At 48.0% G+C, this 16387-nt stretch overlaps 3 protein-coding genes and 1 long non-coding RNA gene across 14 annotated transcripts in view; 1 reads left to right on the plus strand and 3 right to left on the minus strand.

Annotated features, from left to right (window-relative positions):
* Window positions 1–637: 637 nt before the first annotated feature.
* LOC138112057 (acyl-coenzyme A thioesterase 1-like) lies at window positions 638–3115 on the minus strand. Its single transcript, XM_069018745.1, has 2 exons — window positions 3056–3115; window positions 638–1783 (listed from the first exon to the last, which is right to left on the minus strand). The coding sequence occupies exons 1-2, from the start codon at window positions 3113–3115 to the stop codon at window positions 1202–1204; spliced, it is 642 nt and encodes a 213-aa protein (XP_068874846.1). The 3' UTR covers window positions 638–1201.
* Window positions 3116–5081: 1966 nt separating this feature from the next.
* Window positions 5082–7041, minus strand: RIOX1 (ribosomal oxygenase 1). The gene is given in 2 exon segments (XM_069017467.1): window positions 5082–6880; window positions 6882–7041. Coding segments are annotated over 2 exon segments (1839 nt in total). The 5' UTR covers window positions 6963–7041; the 3' UTR covers window positions 5082–5122.
* Window positions 7042–8297: 1256 nt separating this feature from the next.
* Window positions 8298–13598, minus strand: LOC138111531 (uncharacterized). The gene is made up of 3 exons (XR_011151384.1): window positions 12923–13598; window positions 10531–10737; window positions 8298–10327 (listed from the first exon to the last, which is right to left on the minus strand). It is a non-coding gene; the product is annotated as an uncharacterized lncRNA (long non-coding RNA).
* A 310-nt stretch (window positions 13599–13908) lies between these two features.
* Window positions 13909–16387, plus strand: part of NUMB (NUMB endocytic adaptor protein) — a 92799-nt gene continuing 90320 nt past the window's right edge. For all 11 annotated transcript variants that reach the window (XM_069017474.1, XM_069017481.1, XM_069017488.1 and 8 more), the window contains exon 1: window positions 13909–13992. The gene's annotated coding sequence lies outside the window, so the exon portion shown is untranslated. The remainder of the gene's footprint in view (window positions 13993–16387) is intronic.

A 16387-nucleotide genomic window follows, 5' to 3' on the forward strand; every position in this document is an offset into this window, starting at 1 on the left:
GCTGCAAAATGGAGACACCCAGGACGGCTAGTTCAGCCAGCGTGGGCGATGGTGTTCACGAAGGAGGTGGCAGCCCTCCAGGGCTGACAGAAATGGTGGTCCCTGGCCCCTGGTTTTGTCCACAAAGAAATGGGGGGTATCGCAATGTCCTGCAGTGGTAGGGAAGAGAAGAGAGATCCAGCAGGCAGGAACTGTGCAGCAAGATTCATTTCTTTAATTATTTTACAACTCTTATATAGACTTTTTTCTTCATAGTCTAATTGGTCAAAGGATCAGCCACCCCTTGGGGTGGCTGGCTAAAATCCTAAAACATCCATTGTCAAAATATTTTTCTACTGTACTAGAAACAAAGCTTTGCAAGGTCACAGGTGTTCATAGCTTATAGAACTCTACTAATATCTCTGTGAGAGAAAAATATCTCATGGGACTGGAAAGAAACAAGAAAAATTCTTGCTAGCAGCATATTTGCATCCACAGGGGGGTGCTTTGTGCAACACAGATGTTTTGGAGTGTGACTTCTCTGCCGAGGTAGGGTAGGAGGCCCTTGTGGCCTTTCCACCAACAGGGCCCCTGATCCATCCTGGGATGAGAGTGGTCAAGATACTTCTAACCAAAGCACAACAAATGACCCTAAGACTTTCAAATCTCAGTCTCTTTATTACAATTCTCATCCAAATAACAAAGAAGGTAAATGATCTTTCCCAAGGCTTAACCAGAGACAGCCCAGCATCCTGGCTATAGCAGCCATTCTTACACACTTCCAGCAGCACAGAGGTCAGAGATGTTTCCATTTGCAATGAGACATTCACCGTAAGAGCAGTGAAATCCCTGCTCCAAAACTGTCATTTGGGAGCTCAGCATGCCCTGAGGATAGCATGTGCATGTAGAGACCACAGTGACATGGAAAGCACTGTCAAGTATTAGAAGAATAGAAACCACCCAAGAAATGTAACTGTGCATTTTGCACATGGCCTGTTTTATCAAAGACTAATGCAAAAAACACCACTCCTTTTCTTGACACTTGAGCAAAAAGGTTGATGGGAGAACAGAAAAGGCAAACCCATTTACTTTCTGTGTTATGGATGTGCAAAGTGGTGGAAGATACTGTAGTTGTACTGGTGCAGCTGTGACAAGGTTTGACCTGATAAATGTAGCAGAATTTATCAGATCTGGTTGTTCAAAGTTGAGTGTTGCTTGCACATTATTTGACAATTAAATACTTTTTGAAAAAAGCCTGGATCTGTGACCAAGCGTGAACCTGAGCTTTAGAATAAGCCCTGAGCTCCCCACCCAGGACTGCCCGCTTGTGAAAAACGGGGTGGCTTCCTATGGGGTACAGAGGGAAAAAGGGAGGCTCTATGCAGTGCCCCGTTCCAGGGTAGGAGAGAATCTGAAAATTTTCCTTTCCTTGAGCCTGCAGAAGCTTGCAGACTTCAGTAGCATAATACTCACTTTTGACTACACGGTCATCTTGTCCCACAATGAATAGGAACTGTGCCTCAGCTTTCTCCAGTGGGATCAGGCTTTGGTTGCCAGGAGCTTGAAAGGGATCATCAAGGACATCAGAATAATCAAGAATTTTGGAATTGGTGGCCTTGGCTTTGTGCTCATATAAGGTCAAAGTGGGGATTGTTTTATCCTTGTAAGAGAGAGGAATACATGTAGCAGCAACAGGGCCATTGAGGGAAACAACAGCCATGATGTTCTTCAGGAAGGCAGCCATGGCAAGGGACACTTCACCTCCTTTGGAGAAACCGAGCAGGCCAACCCCTGGACCCTTCACCTGGGAGACGGGAGGAAATGCTCATCAGCACTGAACTGAAAAAGATTCATGGAGGGTAACATTGTCTAATGCTGAGAGTTTGCAAAACCACATGAAGAAAGTGATGGTAATGTTTACTTTTTCTTCTGAACAAGTGACAGGAACATCCTACACACAAATTTTTTCTACTCCCATGGAAAATGTTCCCTTACGATAGCCAAGAGAGAGCAAGCACAATGACACCAGTCGAGCTCTGGTTGCAAGAGAAAAGTAAGATTATTTAGAGCTAGTGTGGAAAAGTTTGGTAATGGGAGGCTGTAAGAAGGGACCAGGACTCCCCCATATTGGACAGAGATAGTTTCAACCCGCTCAGAGATGTACCTGATGCTGCCCAAAGATGAGGGGGAGGTCTTTTTAATTTTGTTTTTATATCTCACTGTCTACTCTGTCATTTACTGGAATAAATTAATTAATCTTCTTTAAGTCAAGTCTGTTTTGCCCATGATGTTAGTTGATGAATTATTCCCTGTCCTTATGCCTGTAAGGTTTCTCTCAGTTTCTCCACCTCTCCTGTTGCTAAAGGGGATTGAAAAAGTGGTTTGGTAGGTATCCAACAGCCAGCCAAGGTCAACCCACCACAGTTAGCTACCAGTAAAGGCTTTTTTCTTTATATTTTCTACACTAAGGGTTCACATGTGGGCATGTGGTGACAATTCATGAAAGCTGCTTCAAAAAATGCAGGTGTCTTCTCTCCACAACCTCCCCATGTTGTTATGTCTCAGTCACTCTGAGATGATGGTATCTGAATAGTACCCATTCTCTGCCCTTCCAGTGCATATGTGAGCATTCTGGCAGATCCTAGCTAAGCCAGATGAGTATTTCAGCAGCTTTCTCTAAAGTGGCAAAGTGACAGTCACGTGTGGGACTGTCAACTCCCCTCCCACTTTTTGTGCCCATTTAGTTGTTGTGAAACTCAATGATCTTTGTAGTCTTTAAAAAGATGCAGTTCCTATGGCCCAAGGGTCTGATTATGAGAGCAAATAAAGGCCTACTCTCTCAAAACTCTCCTGGTCCTGTGCATCTCCTCTTTCAAAAACTGGTGGATGTGCTCCCTGTACCTTCATTTGTGTTTCTGCACTGCTTGGAAGCATGTGAAGGAACCCTCAGCATGGTCCTTGCCTTACAGCATGCAAAACATTCCCCTCCAATGCCTTTGGTGCCTGTGCTGTGCTGTGCTGCCTGTACAACGTGGCCTTCATGCCTGTGCTGTCCTGCACAGATCCCAAGTCTTACAGGAAACTCAGCCAGCTCTTCCTTACACAGGCAGCTCCCACCCAGGACCTGAGGTAACATGACCTATGTGGCCCTGCCCTTACCCAACAGTGCAGAAAGACATTCCCTTGCAAATACTGTTTCTGTTTGACTGTAGATATGCTAAATAGAGCTGCTTCCTTATACAAGAATCTTACAATACTTTAAAAGACTGAAAGGGGACAATCTCTTCTATGAACCATGTCTGCATGACACAGGGAAATGCTTCATTGCTTGGGGTTCTCAGCATCTAAAGGGATGTAAGATTAGTGCTAGCTCTAATAAACAGCATTTTTAGATACCTTACAAAATATGAGTGCTTTTCTTACTGGGATCATAATGGAGCACCACCTTCTAGTTCAAAAAAATTGGTATACTCTACAGGTCTCAACAAGAAATACCTTTCTGCAGAAAAAACAATGAAGAAAAGAGAAACTCTGTGCCTGGCTAGTCCTGCATAAATCTGTGAGGAGTATGTGTAAGGTGTCTAGCCCAGGCAGTTTGCCTGGTGGAGTTAAAAGCTGAGGAGGAACTACCAAAATGCCCCACCCTAGCAGAACAGAGTCCAGGGAAAGGAAAAGTTAAGGAGATTTTGTGCTATCTCTGGTTGTTAATAAAGTGCTCAAAACAGACACGGAGGTGCTTGCAGCCATCACAGAAAGGGCTCCTGGTGCAGCTCTGCACCACAGCCCCCAAACAGCAAAGCTGCAGTGCTAGTGCCTGTGGTTCCATGGAGAGCACACAGAGCAGCCCAGGAAGGGCACCACTGAGAAACGAGATATTTACCAGGGGCATAAATGGTGGAGCAAGGATGGCTGACCCTCTGGTGAGGATGAATAGACAGAGGGGTCAGAGGATGAGTGTGGCAACAGCATTTCTGTCCAGCCACTAGTGCTTCACAGAGCCAAGAGGCCCCAAGGGCACCTCAGCATATTCTTGTGTAGTGCAATTTTACACAGCCCAAGTTTCAAGATTTAGCAAAACCATACAGGCAAAAGAGGGAGGAAAGGTTGGCACTGTTTCAAGTATGGGATCTTGGAGGACACAGCGTATACTTAAATCCCAAACAGTTAAGAGTGCATGGGTGCCATCTTGCAAAACCTGGATAACCCAACAGCTCAGAGAGCACAGAGTAATGCACCCTGCTCATTGTGAATATAGCTTCAAGAGGCTTTAAAGACAGAATATCTCTCACCTGCTGACTGCTACAATAAAATAGCATTGTGGAAAAGTGTTTCAGAGGTTTGCCAGTATTTATGGGAACTGGCCACACAGCCAGGCATGTATTCAATTAACTTGATAGGTCCTAAAATGAAACTTTCTTCATCCAGCACGAAAACCCCCCATATTGGAGGGTGCCCCATTTGCCTTGAAAGGACCAATAATTTCATTGCTAGGGGCTGCTGTGGGAAAACCAGTGGGGGAGGATATTTTACCTACATTAATGGACTGAAAAGGAAGCAAGTGAGTCTGAAGCATTTCAAATGCAGCAGATGATGTTTGCCTGAGAAAATCCTGCTACACCATTCAATAAGGGCAAGGCCACATAGGTGGGTGTAATTGCTTAAACTGAGTGGCAGCTGCCTGAAGGGTCCACTTTTACAAAGAGCAAACATGTGACCAAGGGATCCTTACAACACAGCACGGGCCTGAAGGCCACACCATATATGCAGCAAAGGCACAGAGAATGGTGACCATCACCAAATATGCCTATGAATAGTATTTCCTGCAGCAGAGGCTGCCTTAAAATACTGTGAATACATGACAGTGATTGACAAGACTGCAAGAAAGTTCACTACCTTCCGGAAATTACCTAGGGTGTAGTTAACACGGCTGGTGAAAAGAAGATAACCAACTCCCTTCACTAGGCACTCAGCCATGCAGAATTGCTCCTAGAGCAAATATTTATTTTAATCAGAACATTTCATTTCTCTACCCAGATGAGATGCCGAGACCTGAACTGCTGATTCACATCTAGTAGGTGTAAGGCAAGACCAAGACAGAACACTTTCTAAACAAGTGTATGTTTATTTTGTGAAGAAGTAAGAGTTAGACTTGTGCCAGAGGCTTCTTGGTAATCAGAATACCCTTCTCAAACAGAAGTGTAGCTAGAGAAATCTTTTCCTCCAAGGTTTCACATGGAAGGTTATCCACACTGACGTGATTTGGATAGGAAGACAGGAGAAATTCGATACTGTCTGTATACTCGGGATCTAGCTCAAGGAACTTGGGTTCTTCCTTATGATACACTCTTGAGTTTTCTGTTGTGTAGTACAGCATCACACCGGATTCTTCATTACACAGTCTAACAATGCCATGACGGAGCAGGCGTACTTCGGTGTCTTTTGTTATCAGGATATCAACATTGCATGGGCCTCCATCTTGCCACCGTGCTGGGAAGCCATAGACACTCTGCACCTTTTCACTTTGCGTGAGCACTGGAGGGAGACAGTCATGAAGAAACGACTTGGCTCTCTGATCCACAGCAGCATCAATGGGTGCATAGTCAACAAGTTTCTTTATCAGGCTCTGCACCTTCTCCACAAAGGCCGTTCGGCGAGCATCAACTGTGTCTGAGTTAGCCACCCCCATATACCGCAGGTAGTCCATGGGAAGCCCTCGTCGGAACTCCACGTCTTCCTCCAGGGCCATCTGCAGGGCAGCTGGAAGTAGCTTCTCCAGAAAGTCCCCCCAGGAATTCCTCTGGTAGGAAGACACAGTGATGTGGAGTGAATGCGCATCAGGGAGACAATTGCCCTGGTGGATAAAGCCACGGGGGAAGTACAGCAGGTCCCCGGCCTCTAACACTGTCTCCAGCACGGGCTCGCCAAGTTCAGCCTGCGTGAGATTTGTGCTGGAGAACTGGGGCAGCACCTCGGAATCTGTCCGGGGGCTGTAGACACGCCAGTGCTTCTTCCCCTCCAGCTGCAGCACGAAGGCCTCGATGTCATCATAGTGGGGGGCGAAGCCCTGCGTATTCGGGGGTGTGAGGTAGGTGTTGGCCCCTGCCATGCTGCCAAACTGCTCCTGCAGGATGGAGAGGAAGTGCCAGACGGTGGGGGAGAAGGCCTGCGGGCAGAGGAGGCGCAGGGAGCAGCCATTCTGGTAGAAGTCCCACACGACGGCGGGCAGGGCTCTGCCGGAGGGGTTGTGTGTCTCCCGCACCCCCTCGGCATAGCTGGTCACATCCAGGTGGGTGCCGAAATGAACCTCTCCGCGTCGCAGGGCGGCGTCGAAGTCGGCCGTGGAGAAGAGCCCCGCGTAGTAGCCGGGGTCGCCGCGCCGCACCAGCAGCGGCGCCCGCTCCCAGTGCCGCCCCAGGAACTCCGCCGGCGCCACTGGGGCCAGCAGCCAGCGGAAGAGCTCGGCCGCCCGCTGCCGGCTGTCCTCCAGCCGCGCCAGCCGCCGCAGCAGCCCCGACACGCCACCGCCGTCCTCCCCCGCCTGCCGCGGGCCGCCCGGCATCGCCGCGGGACCACCCCGCGGCTTCGCGTCAGGCCCGGCGGCCGCCGCCCCGGGCCGGGGCTCCACGGGGACCTCCACGGGGACCTCCACGGGGAGCTCCACGCGGCTCGGGGGCGCGGCGGGCGGCGGCTGCTGCGGCGGCGTCTCCGGCTCCAAGCCGCCTCCTCCCGCCCGGTCGCGCTTCGGGCGGGCCTTGGCCCGCTTGCGGCCGGCGGGCAGCGGCGCCCCGCGGCGGCGCCGCTCCATCCGCCCGGGCCCCGCCACCCGGCGGTATACGGCGAGTGCCGAGAGTCGCCCCAGCTCCCGCCGCTGCTCCGCCGCCATGGCCGCCACGCCACGCCACGCCCCGCCCCGCCGCTTCCGCCGGGAGCGCCCCGCGCACGGGATGGGGCCCGCGCGTCTGCCCCGGAAGGGCGTGTTCCATGTGTGCGTGTGGTGCAGTATGGAGCAGAGTGCCCTGTGTTTTGTCATCACCTCCGCTTAAAATGTGCTGGGTGTATTTGCTTCCCCCGCCCCGCAGAAGAGGAGAGGCGATTCCCCTTGGTAAGATGTAGGCAGGTCTGTTCTTTGGCTGGGAAGCTTCGTTCTGGAAGTATGCTCTAAGCACGTTAAGGAGGTTATTTTTTTTTTCTGAAGGCATACCATAAGGATACGCTTTTAGACAGCGTGGAACTACTTTGCGACCTAATGAGGTGAGATGAGGTAACACTTATTTCATAAGGTCCTGTTGCACAAGAAATAGAACTCGATTGGAGCCAATTCTAGTGTGCCATCCCCCGTCCCCTTTTCTTCTTGTGCTTTTAATGGTGATGGCAGCTGAAAGGCTATGTCATCTCAAAAGGATTCCATAAACCCAAAAGGCTGTCATGTCACATAGTGGTTTGGGGTTTTTTTCTTTTTTTTTTCCAAATCCACTTGCTGCCTAATAACCTGGCCAGACCTTTGTTTCCTCTCCATCTCTCTCCTAGGCCCGAGGCTTCCCAGAAGGCCAGCGTTAGTGGTGCTGGGCAGCCTGAGGGCTGCTCTGTGCTTCCAGAGACTGCAGCTTCAGCACAGGAAGCTTTGCTGGAGGGGTAGAGCAAGACTGTGCTTGAGGCAAAGGTGAAAAACTGTAGGGGTTTGTATTGCCAGACTATGTTTCTGACCAAGAACAAGCTTCAGCTCAAGAAATTCAATATGCAATACTTTTGTGAGAAGAATCTTTGATGAACTGCACTAATTCATGGGAATGAATTTTGCATGAGAATTTCATCTCCAGAGGCTGCTGTGAGTCTAAAGCACTTAACTGCAGCAATTACCCAAGTGTGCCCAGGAACCCTCTGGTTCACAGGGTGTTATTAACCTCTCACAGATATGAATATCAGCTGCACACAATATGTTAAACAGCTAACATTCACAAGGTATGTGCAGATCTGCTGCATGAGCTACTTAGTGTATCAGGCATAGGATATAAAGCTGAAAAGAGAATTTTCACCTCTTCCCAGGTTTCAACTCAGACTTACATTTCAATTTTACTACAACTTAGGAGCAGAAATCAGTTAGGGTTAATGAGGATAAGTTCAGCTGTTAAGTCTCAGTTCTAGAATAGATGCAGATATCTTAAACATTTAAGGTTGTTTGAATTGCCTTAAAACCAACACAAATCAGTCTCAGAGTCCACCAGTGTGGACTAAGCAATGAAGGCCTTTTTTGTATATATGCAATAGCAACCATTTTAATTTTGGAGATATTTTTCTGACTGAGTTCTTCGGGCACAGCCTTCGTGGCCAAAGCTGCGTGAAGAGCAACGGCAGTAGAAGACTGTCCTGTTTGTGCCACGACGGTTTTAGTTAATGGAGACTGATTTTAGGCGTGCACAGGCAACACTTCAGCCTCCGATTTCACGCCTGGACCGTTTCCGGCTTTGCCAGCAGGTGGCAGAGGGCGACCGGCGCTCTGCACCCTTGCGGTGGGAACGCGCCGAGGGGACACCGCATCTGCCTGGCAAGGTGACCCGCGTGCGTGGGGTTTACAGCGAGAGGGGAGTGCACGCAGCCTGTGCGTGCATGTGTAGACTGGAAGAGAAGGGAAGGGCGAACTCTATTTCAATCCACTCTTTGTTTCCCCAAGGTTAAGCCCTGCTTACCAGAATAATCTTATCAGCTGAAACCATTTCAACAGAACCGGACCCTTAACAAAATCGAGATGCAAGCGCATGAAATATGGTAAAAGTTAGGCGTTGTATGCTTTAGTTATACCTAAGCATGGCTAAATAGGCTTGGGAGGGGAAAGACACTTGAAAAACCTGGGCGTCTGGATTGTTGTTTGTGTTACTGCCTAATTTACTGAAGTGCAACTGATCCTTCTGAGAAGAAGCCAGGCATTGTACACAGAGCCTGACCTGAGTTACACCAGAATATCTGTAATGACAGCAGCAAAGCTGCTCTGGATGTTTACCAGTACAGGGGGTTCAAAGTCTCATTTGAGGGCCCCGATCTTCATAGGGATGTCACTTTCTACTGCTGAGAGACAGTTGATTGACAGTGGATTTTTTTTGATGTATAACAAAGTCTCTGAGTGAAGGACACAGTAGAAAATAATAGTGGTGAAATCTCTATAACAAGAAAACATTTCTTTCAACAATTTAGTCTTTCTAATAATAAATGCTTTCAAGAATAAAAAACGTTGCTATTTTTCTGTGTGACACAAGAAAGGGTTTTGACCTAGGGCAAAAACAGAGAGCTTCAGTATCACTTACAGAGTACTCAGATGGTTGTTCAGCAGTTTACGTGCGACTTGCAGTCATTGTCCAAAATTTCAAGGGAATTTGTCTAAAGAAAGAAGTGTAATGTACAGCTCTTTAAATAAACAAAAGGAAAGTAATACAGATTTCTGAATGATTAGGTGATCCCTTGCTGCTGCTCACACAGAGTAGCAACTGGAGGCTCAATTAAATTTCTTAATTAGAATTTAGCACAAAGTTACTTGGATTTTATGAACATATAAGCTGCATTGCCAAGAGTCACACATGTTTTATTTAAGAGGACATATAATGTGGTGAGTACAATCTATTAGAGAGTCACAAGTGACTTCAAAAGAAGTAAGTAAGTGGCACCTTAAAGAGATATAGGGTTCATGTGATATTTTAACCTTATTTAAACAGCAGTTTGGGTAAGGCCTGAACCTGCAAAGCTATGAGCAATCTTCTTTAATCAGTGGAAAGGGCAAAATTCTTTGCTGTTTCCCGTGTGTTGGATACTCAGTTGTTCACCACCATGCAAACTTTCTCTGTGTTCCCGGTGAACCATTAATGTAAACCAGTCAGTTTTAGAAAGTTAAGACCAGTTTAATCCTTTTTCTCATTATTACTTTGCTGGCAACCTTCCTTTTGCACCATCATTTTTGTTCTCATGCCAAAACTAATACCTAGTAAGGATAAAGAACATTTCAAGCCTTCACTAACAGGTTTGCTTTGCTGAAAGTCTTTCTCATACAGCCTAGCTACATCCACTATGTCATCACTGGAAGGACACTGGGCTGGATTGTGAAGCCTGCTCCTTGTTGTGAAAGCTATAAAGTTCACTGCCAGATAACAAGACTGAAAGCTAATTCAGGAACTGTTTCTCAAGAGCTATCCTCTGGCCTCCCTCATCAGAGTGAATGCACTCACTCACTGAAGCATCTTTTGGCAGCGACTTTGGCCTCCCTCCAGCTGTTTCTGTCTTCTCAGGGATTTTCTTCAGTGACTGGTTGTAGTCTTTAATCCTGGTTATCTTGTACAAGGAGCCCCACTGAGAAAAGAAGCCTTCCCTGCCATAGAACAGCCAAATTAAAGCACATTTGTAAAAATTGTAATTAGAAGGTCCTGTCCTCCCTATGAAATTATCTTTTTGGAGGGCTTTAGAAGCACAGACGTTTTCTTTTGTACCATGTGACATTAAAATAGATACATTGGAATTAAAGCTGAATTAAAATAATGTATTAAAGTAGGACCCTTGACTGAGTTTACTTACCTCCTTGACAGGGCACATGTATTTTAAAATTTTGAAATAATTTTATGAAGGTTTTTGTGCTTTTATTAGATGCCATCTAGCATTTGGTAGCATTGAGGAGATACCATCTGCAGTGACTCCATAGGCAGTGATTAAACACAAAGCAGCAGACTCCAAGGCTCCAGCAGAAGAAGAGAAATAAATGGCCATGACGAGAAAGTCCCCATCCTAAAATGAAGGAAAAGAGAACCTGAATGAAATATTTGCCCTGTGGGATTAACCACATCTAAAGAACCAAGATAGAAAGTACAGTCAAACTCTTCCTGCATAAATCACATATCTTGTGCTAGAGAATATCCTTTTGATATGCACATATCATGGCTCTTGACAACCTGTTTGGCTGATGCTTTTCCATGGAGGACAGGTTTTAAAGGATTCTTGCTCTTCATATCCCTTCTGTACTAATGATGGCAACTGCATAGCTTTGCTCATTAAATACATTTATGCCTGCTATTTCAAGATTAACATATAGCTATGCTAACATAGGGCAGGACTATTCAACATTTGCTTCTCCTGTAAGCTTCTCCTAGTCAGAAGCCTTGTAAAAAGACTTTATCTTTTGTTTCCTATACTGAAGTTTTTCTGAAGTGTTCTGAAATTGCTTGCTCACCTCGGGTGCAGCACTACCAAGATGAAAATATTATGCAAACAGAATGCCTTGGTTTAGCAACCATATTGTTGAGATCTGCTCAGAGCACAATAGGAAAAAGTCCCTGTAGTACTTGCTTATTTGCTTCCCATAGTAGATTTGTGTTGCTACTAGCCAATATGGCACCTTATAAAAGGTGAACATTTCCAGTGCTCATCCACACACACAAGCTCCTATTGTTTTATATATACTGCCAAAAAGATGGAATTCCTCTTGGTGAGCATAAAAATGCGTATGTGGTAGTATTTATACTGGTATGGCTTGTTCCTAGAAGGGATAATATTATGGTGTGATTAGAGAAGGGAGATTTAATCACTGACGTTATTTTAGATAACCAATAGGGAGGAACAATGTTAAGCCTCTGGGTATCTGCAATGGGGATAAAGGAGTTTGCATTGTTATGACTGTGTGTGTAATATATTCTCAGATCCTTAGGGGATAGCGCACTATCCTGCTGTCCCACTGAGTCCAGGAAAGGTCTTGGCTAGAAAGGCACAGCTGACAGGAGTCAGTGGGCATGACAGGAACAGTCAAGTCCATTAATCTTGTGTATTACACAGGGAGCCTGTCTCGGTCTTAAAGAAAAGGTGATAAGGGGCAAATTTGGTTTGGTTTCTTGTCAATGCTATGAACTATCTTCCAATTCTTTGTTATCCATAAGGATCAAAGCATTTGAAGCGTTGCTTCCAGTATCAGGCCTTGGAGAATTAATTTCCCCCCCTCCCACAGAAACGCTGTGGGAAGACTGGAAGACTGAGTACACAGAATGTGCCTTGGACCCTCAGCGCAGCACTGTGAATGTGCAGCTTGTTATGCTGGATGCTCAGCTTGTCCAGCTAAGTGACCTCTAGGGTCATCTTCCTTTCCTTTCCCACCACAGCCCCCTTTCCCTTCCGTCACCAATGGCCATATGGGGAGGTCAAGTTATCAGCTGAGCAGAGAAGCAGTAGTGGCAACAAATGAATTTAGCTATCTAATAAATATTTGTAAAAGCTATAAATAGCTGAAGCATACATTAGATTTTATTTACAATAGCATGTCCTGGCCTTTTCCTTTGTACTTCATTTGGAAGTAGAGCTTCTCGATAATATGGGAATTGTTCATTAGGAATTAAGGTTTAGGGCACCATGTTTTATAAAAATTTCTGTCAAAAATCCAGAGGCTGTGAATAAGATGAAGGTACTGGGAATACAGTATTTTAAGAACTATGTTAAGTCAGAAATGTTTTCATAAAATCAGAAGAAAACTTAGAACTGCTAGAAATGTCTTATCCTCTAGTCATTTTTGAATATTTGAGAGGGAAGGCAGCTCTCTGCCTTGATTTGTCTTTTCTTGGAAAGCAAAGGGATATGCAAAAATATGTAAGGAAAACCCCTGCATCTTCTCAGTTTAATTTATGAACAAGGGATGACTTGGGGGTCAGAGCATCAGTCTGAAACTCAGAGTCAGTGTCATACTCATACTTCTGCCTGAGCACTTCCTATGTAAACTTGGTAAATGATTTTTGCACATGATGCTCTGAAATTCCCAGTTATTTCAGTTGCTTTGTTTCCTGGATGTTTGCCAGCCAACATTAAGGCCCGTGTTCTTTGTTGCTGTGTTTCTTTGCTTGATTCAGAAACAAAGAGGAATAAGGGGGATGGCGTATGCAGGGGGAACATAATAATGCAGAGAAACATCATGTAATCTTTGCATTTCAATTACCTGATTTTTTTTTTTTTTTTTCCCAGCTGAATGCACCGGCAACTGTTCTGGCTTGCATTTTGGATGAAGTAGCTGTTTGAAAGTCTGCTGAGAGGAGGCAGCTATTGGAAATACGCATTCCGGATAACACGTTCAGGCCAAGCCCCGTATGTGCAGTCGCAAGCGTGCTGCTCCCCAGAGGATTCGATTCCCCTGGGTAACTTCCCTTTGAAGGGCAGCCTCCTTGCTGAATTCAGCGCCTGGTACTGTCTGCACCTCGAACATGGAGGCATGCTAGTGTTTCTTGGACCGAAGGAAGGATATCTCAGAAAGTCTCAATCTTGGAGGTTAAAGGAGCCTGCTTGCGTTTTTCCTGCAAGCCTGGCCTCTGGCTGATGTAGGTTTCTGGAGAGCTGGCACTAGCAGCACGTCTACTGCAGCCCCTAGGGAAGGTGTCAGTAACGAAATATAGTTTATCGGGGGGAAACCAACGTGGCACTGGGGGTGCGAGAGCCATCCTCATCCTGGTGCCACCACTGCCGCAGCTGTGAGGAGACAAGAGCCACGGCTGAACCGAACCGGAGACGGGCGGTGGAAGGCACATCCCGCCTTGGCGCATCAGCGGGACGCCGCCCGGGGGTCCCCGAGAGCCGGCCGGGCCCGGGCCCCGGCCCCGGGCACGGCAGCGGCCGCCGCCTTCCCGCCGCGCCGCGCCGCCCAGCCCCACTGGGGAGGCGGGCCCAGCGCCGCAGTGGCAGCTCGGGCAGCCAATCCTGGCACGCTGTTCCCACCGCGTCAGCCAATCAGAACCGACAGCGAGAGATTGGGGGCGCCAAAGCCCCGGTGTGAATAAAACACCCGGGACCTGTGAGGCGGGGATGGGCGGGGCCGAGGCTTTGATGGGCGGCTTCTCGCACCAACCCGAAGGGCGGACTTCGGGGCGGGTGGCCAATGGGCCGCCGGAGTAGGCGTGGCTGGCGGCGGGGGCGGCTGCCGGGGGGCGGGGGCGGAGCGGCGGCGGCGGCGGCGGCGCTGCTCGGTGGCGACGGGCGGCGGAGGAGGCGCCGGAGGGAGGCGGCTGCGGGCAGCAGGTGAGCACGGCCGGGCCGCGATGCGGGGAAGGGCCTTAGCCGCGGCGGGCGGCGGCCGGAGCCGCGGGCGGGCGTGACGGGGCCGTGCCGAGCCCCGCGGGGCGCGGGTGGGTCCGGCGGCGGGGGGGGGGGGGGGGGGCGCCGGAGGCGGGGGAAGCCTGAGGGGCCGGAGGGGATGAAGGGGGCCAGGAGTACCCCGGGAAAGTGCGTGCGGAGGCCGGGGGCGATGTGGGAGCGCCCTCCGGTCCCCGCCCCGGCGGGGGGCGGTGGGGTGGGGCGCGATCCCCGGGGTGCGGTGGAGCGGGGGCCCGGCGCAGGTGGAGCCTGCGGGGGGCGGCCGCGGCACCGAAGGGCCCTGCGGCGAGCACCAAGCCGCTGGCCCAAGGGAGCGACCCCCGGGGCGGCGCCGCTTCATGGGGCTCTCCCGGGGCTGCCTCCGGTGCCTGCGGTCTCTCCTAGGCCTTGAATCCCAGCCAGGTTTCCGTCAGAGGGTCCCTCCGGCGCGGCCGCTCCCGGGCGCTTTGTATCGCTTGCCGCCCCTGCGCGGCCGTGGGAGCGAGTGGGTGCTCCGGAAAGTAGGGGCTTCCCCGAAACCCGCCGCCCCGTCTCAGCTGGGGCTGGGGCGCTGTGAAGTTCAGGAGGCGTCGGGACGAGGCTCTGAGGCGATGGCGCTGACGACCCAGTCTGGCAGCGGGAGTTGTAGGGGAAAGGGCCCCTGTGAGCAGCGGGGCTCGTCTCTTTTCACCCGGTTCGTGGCTTGGCCGGTGCCTCAGTGCGTGTGCGGCAGCTCGCCAGGCTGCACAAAGGAACAGCTGGCTGGGTTCGGCCCGTCCTGCGGGCGCAAGAGGGATGTATGAGCAACAGCGTGCGGGGCGGGGGCTGCCGCGGGCCCGGGGAGCATCGCCTCGCTCCGTGCTCGGTGGGTTACGAAGGGTTAAAATGCAGCTCCCGTTCGGAATGCCCTTAACTCCTTTTATTGCGCTCACGGAGATGAACAGTCTTCAAGAATGAAATGATGCATCTCTCACAGGAGAGTTAATGTCTTGCAGCAGCTCCAGTGTACAACTCCTTCGGTCCAGTAGATTTATGTAACCTGCTCATTAATGGTTTATGAAATGATAAGAGAGCTTTTCTGTGTGCTGCTGTGTTTTCTGGGTTGTTGTCAATATTTCCTAATTCAGCTGTCTGGAGTAGAGGAAGCTTGTAGCTGTCAACAGTGTCTATTTGTACCATTTAAGGGATTTTGTTTTGCTCTCTTGTTTTGTATTTTTGATCATTCTGCATCTCGGGATAGGCTCCTGAATGAGGAGAGGGAGTAAAATGGAAGGCACAGTCATTCTCTTTAGCTATAGTAATACTCTAGGTATGACTTGTAACAAAAAATGTAAATATTTAAATGGATTTCTGACTCAGTTCTATTTGACTTATTGATCTATGGTTACTGCTAAAATGGTCTTTATGATTATGCAGAAGTTAATAGTTACCATAGAGAAACAGTATTGTTTTTCTGTTCATCAGTGAATTTTTTCCATTTCTTCATCTCTTGGCAATTCTCTGTGGAAGTGCTGTTTTTTTTCCTTAGCAAAAGTCTTACAGAAGAAATAAAAATGTGAACGAAGTCCAAAACAATGAATTTCAGATGTGTTTATCCTTGCCTGTGATTCTAAGACTCTTGGTACTCTGAGTTATCCTACAGTAAAATCTTTTTAATCTGTAATTGCATAAAGTGTTGGTTTTAAGCCTCAGTAAAAATACAGATTTACAGAACTCTAAACATAACACATCAAAGATTATTTTTTTCCTAAAGTATACATGTGAAATGCAATTCAAATCAGCCATGTAAATGCTTACTAGCAGAAAATTTATTTTTCATCCTGGGAATTGCATTCCTGAATTTATTATTTAGCTTAAATGTGTGGAAACTAAAGGCGCATGTAAACTAGACAGAGCAGACAAGTTTGTTTATCTTCTCAACCTAGTGTTGTGAAACCTTGTGATTTTGTGTTAGTAGCTTGACAGCATTATGCATTTAGGAAGAAAAAATCCAAACCAGCAAGCCACGTTGGGCTCTTAAAACTTGCCAGACTTTTAAGTCTTACATTTTGTAGTTTGATAGAGCTGCTAGGTGTCAGAATGCTCTGTAAGTAATTTTCTTTCCCACCATAATGGATGTGATGGGATAAAAACTTTCTGAAGTGGTAGTGGAAGTCTTTGCAAAAGTGCTTCCCTCCCCAGGAATAGAAGCTATTGGGAAAAACATGTTACAGCAGGTATTTTATTGTGTTTATGAGAGCCTATTACAGCACTGTGCAGAATCCTTGAATTCTGCCTATAGCAGAATTTTATTCCGCTAGTGATATTGATGGAGCTGCATAACATTGGGAAAAAAATTAAT

The sequence above is a fragment of the Aphelocoma coerulescens genome, chromosome 5, assembly GCF_041296385.1.
Source record: "Aphelocoma coerulescens isolate FSJ_1873_10779 chromosome 5, UR_Acoe_1.0, whole genome shotgun sequence".
NCBI classification, from domain to species: Eukaryota; Metazoa; Chordata; class Aves; order Passeriformes; family Corvidae; genus Aphelocoma; species Aphelocoma coerulescens.

Bases quoted from the DNA above. Each gene is read 5' to 3' on its own strand.
- LOC138112057 (XM_069018745.1), bottom strand. From the start codon at position 3,115: ATGTTACCTCAGGTCCTGGGTGGGAGCTGCCTGTGTAAGGAAGAGCTG. The intron at 1,784-3,055 runs GTAAGACTTGGG...CCCGTCTCCCAG, and splicing joins AAGAGCTGGCTGAGTTTCCT to GTGAAGGGTCCAGGGGTTGG.